Source organism: Salmo trutta, chromosome 8, assembly GCF_901001165.1.
Source record: "Salmo trutta chromosome 8, fSalTru1.1, whole genome shotgun sequence".
NCBI classification, from domain to species: Eukaryota; Metazoa; Chordata; class Actinopteri; order Salmoniformes; family Salmonidae; genus Salmo; species Salmo trutta.
Window position 1 is genome coordinate 20,646,539 of NC_042964.1, and position 10,576 is coordinate 20,657,114.

General features: G+C 45.8%; 1 protein-coding gene across 2 annotated transcripts in view; it reads left to right on the top strand.

Annotated features, from left to right (window-relative positions):
- The window catches only part of LOC115198438 (protein inturned), a 33,720-nt gene that overhangs the window by 21,171 nt on the left and 1,973 nt on the right, over positions 1-10,576 (top strand). For both annotated transcript variants that reach the window (XM_029760368.1, XM_029760369.1), the window contains exons 7-16: positions 78-155; positions 495-678; positions 1,114-1,167; positions 1,592-1,654; positions 3,749-3,997; positions 4,602-4,816; positions 4,963-5,272; positions 5,497-5,591; positions 5,933-6,122; positions 10,283-10,422. In XM_029760368.1, coding sequence (XP_029616228.1) covers positions 78-155; positions 495-678; positions 1,114-1,167; positions 1,592-1,654; positions 3,749-3,997; positions 4,602-4,816; positions 4,963-5,272; positions 5,497-5,591; positions 5,933-6,122; positions 10,283-10,422 — 1,578 coding nt within the window. The remainder of the gene's footprint in view (positions 1-77; positions 156-494; positions 679-1,113; positions 1,168-1,591; positions 1,655-3,748; positions 3,998-4,601; positions 4,817-4,962; positions 5,273-5,496; positions 5,592-5,932; positions 6,123-10,282; positions 10,423-10,576) is intronic.

Below are 10,576 nucleotides of genomic sequence, written 5' to 3' on the forward strand. Positions count from 1 at the left end.
GAGGTTCAGAGTTTTTTTTTTTCTTCTGGCCTTCTCCTCGTGGATGTGACTGTTTTTCCCCTCGTCTTCTTCCCCAGGGTTCCTCTGTTGTATCTGCAGACGGTAGTGGGAGGTGCAGTGAGGACTCTCAAGGTGATGCACGGCTCTCTGGACAGGTCTGTTGTGCTGTCAGCAGGGATGCATCCTGAATTTGACCAAAAGTAGTGCACTGTATAGGGAATAGGGTGCCATTTTGGACACCGGTTTGATTTCCTGGTTCAAGCGGTCCCAGTCTTTCTGGCTTCTCATTTGAAGCAAGGTCATTTATACTGTTATATCAAACCTGAACAGGTTGTTGGCTTCTTTTAACCAACCACTTCTTTCTCCCTCCTTCTGTCCCCCTCCCTCCCCTTGCTTCCTCCGTCTCTCTCCTCCACCACACCATCCCTCTCTCCATCCATCCCTTTCTCCTCCCCCTCCCTCTTATCTCCATCGCTCCTTTCGCTCCCCCACAGTGCATTCTGCCAGGCGGACCACGCCCCCAGGCTGGACCATTTCTTCTGCCTGTTCTTCCAGCAGCTCATCCAGCCTTCCAGGTTGAGTGAGAGCTCCGGGGCCACGCCCCCTGACCTATCGGGGTCTCTCTTCCTGGACGGACTGCCAGCGGTCCGTTGGCTCCCTCTGCCCCCTGAGATAAAGGTCTGGATGGGCCACCACTCTGGGCCACGGTTGTGATGCAACACTCTTAAGATGTCTTCTTCATTGATGTCTTCACCATTTGCTGTTTGCGCCTCGCTTGTTAGGTCTTCTGAAATGTTTTTATGTCACAGGATGTTTTAGGCTGTCAAGTCAGTGATACGTTTAGCGATTTGCTCTTGCTATAATATGTTTAATGGGATTTTTTTCCCCCCTCACCTTGTTGGATTTATGTATTGTCTTTGCTGCCCTCTGCTGTCTGGCGGTAAAAATGACATGTGCTCCTGCCGACTTGTCAGGCAATTTTCCATGTCTCGGTCCAGAGCGTGTCTGACTGCAGCCTTTGTGAATGCAGAAATACGTCAGCCTCTGATCTAGATTTAGAATGCTGCGTCTGAATTCTACTTCTACGGTCTCTGATTATCTTTCTGTCCACAGATGGAGGTGGACACCGTTCTCTCAGACTTTGAATCATCAGATTTCGGAGAAATGGTAAGTCAAATCGTTACGTAGGGCTTTGGTCAAACCTGTGCACTGTGTAGGGAATAGGGTGCCATTTTGGACGCAGACAAGGTGTCATGCTCATCCCCATTCCCATTAAAGCGGAGCCACCAGCTGTCTCCTCCCCCGTGTAGGGTCTAGTAGTGAGGGTTTCTGGACTGGCCTGTGTATATTTCATTTAATGGAGGATTAGATCTTCTTTATAGCTGCATCTTCTAGCTGATTAAATGATGCAGGGCTGGGAGGGAGGGCTGGTGGAGAGAGGGGGAGGGGATAGACCGGCAGGAAGTAGATCCACTTCTCAATCAGTCATGTCTGACCTTCTAAAACTGTTGATTAAGTTTTTCTCTCTTCTCGCTCTCTCTCAACATCTCTCTCTCTCTCTCTCTCTCTTTTTCCCCCCCCCATCTGGCAGTCAGAGGACTTCTATGGCACGAGGCGTCTCTACGTGACACTGGGTTCCTGTCTGTTCTACAAGGTTGAGTGTCGTCTCACACCTGTCACACACACACTCACCTGACAACTATCTGCTGGGGCGCTCTCCTTTACACACACACACACACACACACACACACACACACACACACCTGGGCCCACAGTGAAACTTGAAACTTCACAGAAGGGACAGACAGACACCCTTGGATGGATAGGAAGAAAGAGCCAGTTACATATGATTATTTACAGTGTATTCTGAAAGTTTTCAGACCCCTTGACTTTTTCCACATTTTGTTATGTTACAGCCTTATTCTAAAATGGATGAAAACATTTTTTTTCATCAATCTACACACAATAACCCATAATGACAAAGAAAAAACCGTTTTTTTATAAATGTTTGCACATTTGTTAAAATAAAAAACAGAAATACCTTATTTACATAAATATTCAGACCCTTTGCTGTGAGACTCGGAATTGAGCTCAGGTGCATCCTGTTTCCATTGATCATCATTGAGCTGTTTCTACAACTTGATTGGAGTCCACCTGTGGTAAATTCAATTGATTGGACATGATTTGGAAAGGCACACACCTGTCTATATAAGGTCCCAAAGTTGACAGTGCATGTCAGAGCAAAACCAGGCCATGAGGTCGAAAGAATTGTCCGTAGAGCTCCGAGAGAGGATTGTGTCGAGGCACAGATCTGGGGAAGGGTACCAAAAAATGTCTGCAGGATTGAAGGTCCCCAAGAACACAGTGGCCTCCATCATTCTTAAATGGAAGAAGTTTGGAACCACCAAGACTCTTCTTAGAGCTGGCCACCCGGCCAAACTGAGCCAATCGGGGGAGAAGGGCCTTGGTCAGGCAGGTGACCAAGAACCCAATGGCCACTCTGACAGAACAGTTCCTTTGTGGAGATAGGAGAACCTTCCAGAACGACAACCATCTCTGCAGCACTTCACCAATCAGGTCTTTATGGTTGAGTGGCCAGGCGGAAGCCACTCCTTAGTAAAAAGGAACATGGCATCCCGCTTGGCACAATCTAAAGACTATCAAACCATGAGAAACAAGATTCTCTGGTCTGATGAAACCAAGGTTGAACTCTTTGGCCTGAATGCCAAGCATCACGTCTGGAGGAAACCTGGCACCATCCCTACGATGAAGCATGGTGGTGGCAGCATCATGCTGTGGGGGAGTTTTTCAGAGGTAGGGACTGGGAGACTAGTCAGGATCGAGGGAAAGATGAACGGAGCAAAGTACAGAGAGATCCTTGAAGAAAACCCGCTCCAGAGTGCTCAGGACCTCAGACTGGGGCGAAGGTTCACCTTCCAACAGGACAGTGACCCTAAGCACACAGCCAAGACAACGCAGCAGTGGCTTCGGGACAAGTCTCTGAATGTCCTTGAGTGGCCCAGCCAGAGCCCGGAATTGAACCCGATCGAACATCTCTGGAGAGACCTGAAAATAGCTGTGCAGCGACGCTCCCCATCCAACCCGACAGAACTTGTGGGGATCTGCAGAGAAGAATGGGAGAAACTCCCCAAATACAGGTGTGCCAAGATTGTTGCGTCATACCCAATATGACTTGAGGCTGTAATAGCTGCCAGGTTCTTCAGAGTACTGAGTAAAGGGTCTGAATACTTATGTAAATGTGATATTTCCGTTTTTAATTAGTATAAATTGGGTAAAAAAACTGTTTTTGCTCTGTTGTTATGGGTTATTGTGAGTATATTGATGAAGGGGGAAAAAATATTGAATCCATCTTAGAACAGGGCTATAACGTGGAAAAAATCAAGGGGTCTGAATACTTTCCGAATGCACTGTAGATGGGATATCATCACCCAGGATAACATGCTGTACCCCCTCATTCCCTGGATGACACATCATCAGCCTATCAATTGATGCTGAATTATTCATGATTTGTAGGAGGTTGTTCTCTAGGTTCAAGTCTCCATTCTCATGACCTTTGTATAGAGCGAGTCTGGCACTCCAATACGATGGGGCGACTTGTGTTAGTAAAAATTCTAAATTCAATTGTGTTATCTGTGTGTGTGTGTGTGTGTGTGTGTGTGTGTGTGTGTGTACACTCTGTGTCTCCGTCTCTCGACGTGTATGTCTCTCTGCCGGTGTCCAACCCCAGGGCTATCTGATAGCGAACCACCTCCCCAAGGAGGACCTGCTTGACGTCTCTCTCTACTGCCAGCACTACTGTCTCCTCCCCCTGGCCTCAGAGCAGCGCGTGGGCCAGCTGGTTATCTGGAGAGAGGTGTTCCCTCACCACCGCTCACAGATCCACCAGACCAAGAAGTACAAGACCATTAACAAGCACTGTACCACGCCTGGCTACTGCCAGCCCAAGGGACGCTACTTCCTACTCATAGTGGGACTGGTAAGACCACAGATGCATACAGTACCAGTCAAACATTTGGACACACCTACTCATTCCAGGGTTTTTCTTTATTTTGAATATTTTTCGACATTGTAGAATAATAGTGACGTCAAAAACAACGAAATAACACATATGGAATCATGTAGTAACCACAAAAAGTGTTAATCAAAATCAAAATATATTTTATATTTGTTATTCTTCCAAGTAGCCACCCTTTGCCTTGATGACAGCTTTGCACGTTCTACAATGTAGAAAATAGTACAAATAAAGAAAAACCCTTGAATGAGTAGGTGTGTCCAAACTTTTGACTGGTACTGGACATATAAAATGACATATAGAATCCTGCATTCTCAGTGAAGACCCAATGTTCCATTAGTTACTCTAATGAGTGTCACCTTTTTGTTTTTGTGTCATTTCTTGCTCTTTTTCTCTGCCTTTCTTTCTCTCCTCTTTCTCTTTCCCCTCTAGCTGTCTCTCAGACAGACATCCAACATTTGACTCTAGTTTTGTGTTCCAGGATACCAACTACACACAGACATCTGTTATCCCATACATTCTCTCTCTCTCTCTCCTTCTCTCTTTCTACCGCTCCCTCTTTCCCCAGAGGCACTTCATGCAGTGTGTTCTCCTGGAGGCTGGTGGCTGTGCGGCCCCTGTCACGGGGGCCCCAGGGCCCGACTGTGTGTACGTGGACCAGGTCAAGGCTACCCTCCTACAGCTGGAGGAGCTGGACGTAGGGATGGAGGAACGCCTGGCCGCCCCACCTGCCCCCTGCCTCTCCTGTGCTGACTGGTTCCTCCCCTCCTTCGCCCATGACAGGTTGTTTTTAGTTTGACAATTTAAAAAACAATTGTGCGTTAATTAAAACAAAAACAAAAAAAAGTGCAGAAATAAAATAATTGTGTATAAATAAGTGCATAGATAAAATTGAGGATGACACAAAAAGTTTCCATTATGGTTCTCAGGTTAGACACCCTGGCTGCCTCGTCTCCTGTCCTCAGCAAGCTGGCCGGGGGCGTGAAGCCGCCCTCCTCGGCCCAGGGAGTAGGAAAGGTGGTGGGCTGGAGCATGTTTGGAGGAGGCGCTCGGAGACCTAGCCCCCAGAGGAGTCAGTCAGACAGCGGGAGCGAGGGACAGTCGGACGGGGGTGTAGGAAGGCCGACTGGACTCAGTCCTCACTCCGCCCCGGACTCGGCCCGGAAGCTGGTCGGCCAGAGAGACTCGCTGGGTTCTGGAGGATCTGATGGGAGTCGAGGCAGTGGGAGCATTTTCAAGGTAGGGTCTTAACCTTCCTTCCCCCGTTGCGTCGCTCATCCTTATATCTATAAAAAGTTATGTTCCACGGCACACTTTATTAAATTGTAGACAGACAGACACACACACACAAAGTGCACACACACACACACACACACACACACACACACTGCTAGGAGAGCACGATATTTAGTGATACACTGGGTTTTGTCAAATACCAATGTTGTTTTCCCCCCTCCCCTTAGATTCCCAGGATGAAGCATCCTAACCCGTTCTACCTGGGCACCCTGGAGAAGAGTCTGACTGAGAGAGAGACAGAGGAGAAGTACAACACTATGAAGTGAGTGAAACAGGCCAGCAGTGTTAGAAGTTAGTTTATCCTTCCCCGTTGTAATAACGACCTAAATCTCCTCTCTGCTGTGGTCCTATTCTTTCATTCCATCCTATTCTATTCCATATCACACTATTCTATTTTATTCCATCTCATTCTATTCCACCCCATTCTCTTCTATTCTGTTCCATGCCATCCCATTCCATCCTATTCTATTCCATATCACACTATTCCATCTCATTCTATTCCACCCCGTTCTCTTCTATTCTGTTCCATCCCATTCCATTCTATACCATTGCATTGTATTCCATTCCATCCATTCCAATCTCTCTCTGTTCTGTGTTGGCCAGGTTGACGTCTGGGGCGGAGAACACTCTGTTCCACTATGTGCTGATGGAGAAGGTGCAGGGGATCTTCATCGCTCCTACACACAGGGAACTGGCCCAGTTCAGCGGCTCCATCCACCCTCAGCTCATTCGCAACTTCCACCACTGCTGCCTCTCCATACGGGCTGCCTTCCAGCGGAGCCTGCCGCCCAGGGTACGATACAGAACACACACACACACACAGACAGACACTCACTCACTCTCACACACACACCGTGGCGATTTTAGCATGTACATCTTGGTGGGCAAACTAACCCAGTTTTTTTTTGTTTTGTTGCATGCCAGCAAAGCCCATACACAACACTAAACAATACATTAATTGCACTATGACGGTGACGAACGGTGCCCACAAACTGTTAAGGCCTACATAACGCTGTCCCGACAGCTGAGCTTTCCTTTCAGCACCATGGCTCTCAGTGGAGCCTCGTCTGGCAGCGAAACTGTTCATTCAGCCTCGTTTACTGCCTTTTTAAAAACCCTAGCTGATATGGCTGACTTGCTCAAATACATCTGGTTTCTACTGACTCCTTGTGGATTTGTGTAACTCAATAAGAACCGCATTCTCCTTCAATGATAACCAATGTCGACATGAGTTTAGACTTTTGAACCATACACAAGCATTATTACATTTAATGTTCATTTAAATTCATCGTGTTTATTCTTATGTTATTAACACTTAGCTGTAAGTATAAGCAAGTGCAAGCAAACGAGCTGCGACGAGGTAGGCCTGTTCATTCAGCACTTTCAAAATGGACAGCAACAGAAGTTCAGATAGATGTTAGCTCAGATAAATTCAGCAAGATGTTGAGGCCTTAACTTTACTCTTCTTTAAGTCACCACACACACAGAGAGGGAGCGAGAGAGAGAGAGAGAGAGACGGTTAGCTTACCATTTGAAGTATTTTATTAGGCCTATGTGGTCTAAAAGGGAAGGAAAATACAATCACGAGGATCCACTTTATAGACAATATACAGACGCACAGACAGCGCAATGCGCAAACAAAACAACCCTCGCAATATCAACTGGAATTACATCGGTCTATTACTGAACTTTTTGTTGAAAACCAATATTTGAATGAGAAGAGACTGTCACTGGCAAACATGGTTACCGGTACAGACCCAACAACATGATATAGTGTCCCCTCCCATGTGCCAAAAAGCACATGAGCTAATTACAATACACAAAGTAAGCAAAACAATGAAATCATTCCAACATTGCCTACAATGACGAATAAAATACAAATGAGACAGACCTATATAAGCAATATAACAATTGAGATGTACAAACTATGGCATAAGGTAGCGATGAGCGGATAAGAGGCAATCCGTAATTTCAATGAAGACATTAACCTCTAAAAGTTTAAGTCGTTGGGGGGGGTACTAAGCTAATATACGGAATTGTTTTAAGATGGTTATAAACTCAGCAAAAAAAGAAACATCCCTTTTTCAGGACCCTGTCTTTCAAAAATCCAAATAACAATTAATGAACATGCACATGTGGAACGGTCGTTAAGACACTAACAGCTCACAGACGGTAGGCAATTAAGGTCACAGTTATGGAAACTTAGGACACTAAAGAGGCCTTTCTACTGACTCTGAGAAACACCAAAGGAAAGATGCCCCAGGGTCCCTGCTAATCTGCGTGAACGTGCCTTAGGCATGCTGCAAGGAGGCATGAGGACTGCAGATGTGGCCAGGGCAATAAATTGCAATGTCTGTACTGTGAGATGCCTAAGACAGCGCTACAGGGAGACAGGATGGACAACTGATCGTCCTCGCAGTGGCAGACCACGTGTAACAACACCTGCACATGATTGCATCTGAACATCACACCTGCGGGACAGGTACAGGATGGCAACAACAACTGCCCGAGTTATACCAGGAACGCACAATCCCTCCATCAGTGCTCAGACTGTCCACGACAGGCTGAGAGTGGTTGGACTGAGGGCTTGTAGGCCTGTTTTAAGGCAGGTCCTCACCAGACATCACTGGCAAAAACGTCACCTATGGGCACAAACCCACCATCGCTGGACCAGACGGAACTGGCAAAAAGTGCTCTTCACTGTCGAGTCATAGTTTTGTCTCACCAGGGGTGATGGTCGGATTCGCGTTTATCGTTGAAGGAATGAGCGTTACACTGAGGCCTGTACTCTGGAGCAAGATCGATTTGGAGGTGGAGGGTCCGTCATGGTCTGGGGCGGTGTGTCACAGCATCATCAGACTGAGCTTGTTGTCATTGCAGGCAATCTCAATGCTGTGCGTTACAGGGAAGACATCCTCCTCCCTCATGTGGTACCCTTCCTGCAGGCTCATCCTGACATGACCCTCCAGCATGACAATGCCACCAGCCATACTGCTCGTTCTGTGCGTGATTTCCTACAAGACAGGAATGTCAGTGTTCTGTCATGGCCAGCAAAGAGCCCAGATCTCAATCCCATTGAGCACATCTGGGACCTGTTGGATCAGAGGGTGAGGGCTAGGGCCATTCCCCCCCAGAAATGTCCGGGAACTTGCAGGTGCCTTGGTGGAAGAGTGGGGTAACATCTCACAGCAAGAATATGGCAAATATGGTGCAGTCCATGAGGAGGAGATGCACTGCAGTACTTAATGCAGCTGGTGGCCACACCAGATACTGACTGTTACATTTGATTTTGACCCCCCCTTTGTTCAGGGACACATTATTCAATTTCTGTAGTCACGTCTGTGGAACTTATTCAGTTTGTCTGTTGTTGAATCTTATGTTCATATAAATATTTACACATGTTAAGTTTGCTGAAAATAAACACAGTTGACAGTGAGAGGACGTTTCTTTTTTTGCTGAGTTTATAATGTATAATTAAGCTATTGGATTTTGAATTTTAGGACCCCTTTAGGTATCCCTCCAAAATCTTTTTAAATTATTTGATAAAATATTTAATTTGGCATTTACTATTATAGCCCATAGAAATGCCTTGAATAACATTCATAAATGTAAAAATAGATAGTAAAAAATTATTTGCATAAGGAATAAGGTTTTGATGTGTCTGTCCTATGTCTAGGAGATATAAGAAAACTCACCAAATATATAGATTTTTACACATATGTATTTAACCCCGTATGTTTTGGAGCACAAAACTACCTGTGGGGGTCGTAGTGCAAAACGGAGAACACCATCGTGTTCGTGAGAGTCTCCCCTTTACATAGTGGGGTTATATTAGTTTGTAATAATAGTTGCGGTAGGACGACATAGGTGGATGCGGTGGATAGAGACGCAGCCCACACAAAAAAAGTGACATCTCTAACTTAAACTGACAGATTTTGATAGGGATTTAAGAATTGTTACTTAGATTGACACATGGGTGCGTCAATAGACTCTTCAGGATTAATGAGCGGGCTAAGATGGACATAGTCAATATAACTATTTGTTCCGTACCTGTGAAATGTACGGCTACAGAACACGGGCCGTTCTTACAGTATTCTTTCTGTACACCAAGGCAGAACCGTAGGATAAATAAAGGGGGCATATAAGCAGACAATGAAAGCTCTTACAATATTCGATAATGACAATTCTCTAAAACAGGCTAAAGGCTACATGTACACCGCTAAGTCAGAACAGTAGGCTACGTTATGAGGGGGAGAGACCAAATTCTATAAATCTATAAATTCTCTTCATATTACAAGGATTTGCCAGTAGATTGTTGACGTGATTCATGCTGATGGCTGCTTGTCTAACTTTCTAGCAGTTTTTGAAAGTGTGAGGTTGACATGATCAGTCCAATAAAAGCTATGGTAGAGATAAGGCGATTTGACGTCATTTTATCTGTGGCCATTGACCTTGAGCCTTCTTGGATGGGCACTTCTAATGTAAATCTATGGCAGCACCCAAGGGGGCTTGAACTGGCTAGCTCTCCAGTAGATTCTGCAGTGACATAATGTCCCCATGAGCGACAGAACACTGAGCAAATCACAGCGTAATTAGGTAAGATTACCAACACCTACACTCTGTATTTTTGCTGGCTGCCCCTCCACAACAGAAAGCACTGAGCTAGGCTAAAACACCTGCATTTTGGAGCTGCCTTACTCAAGAAAGAGACCATGTTAGTTTGCGGCTTTATTAATTTTATTTCCGATCATGAAACATGGGACCAACCCTTTCTATTTTTATTCAGTATATAAACATTTTTTTTTTTTAACAGGTGGGGCTCAAAGCCCACCTGCCCTGAATGACAGGTCGCTACTGCAAACACACCACATCCCTGTAAGAATGTCTGTGTTGTAATAAAAAAGATGGAGTGTGTTTATGTTTAATCTCTTAGACCTCTCTTTGTGTGAGTAGGGCAGGCCGGGTGCAGACAGACCCCAGGGGACCCATGGGCTGGGCCCAGTGAAGGAACACGGGGTTCTGTTCCAGTGTAAACCTGAGAACTGGACCGACCAGAGGAAGCCGGCCCCCACCATGACCTACTGGGTTATAGGGTACGTGACAGAACTAAATGGTACCCTGTTCCTTTTGTAGTGCACTATTTAGAGCTCCTGGATAAAAGTAGTGCACTTATGGGGATTTGGGGTACATCGGAGGACAATGTGTTTCAGGGTGAATCTCAAATGGCACACTATTCCCTATATAGTG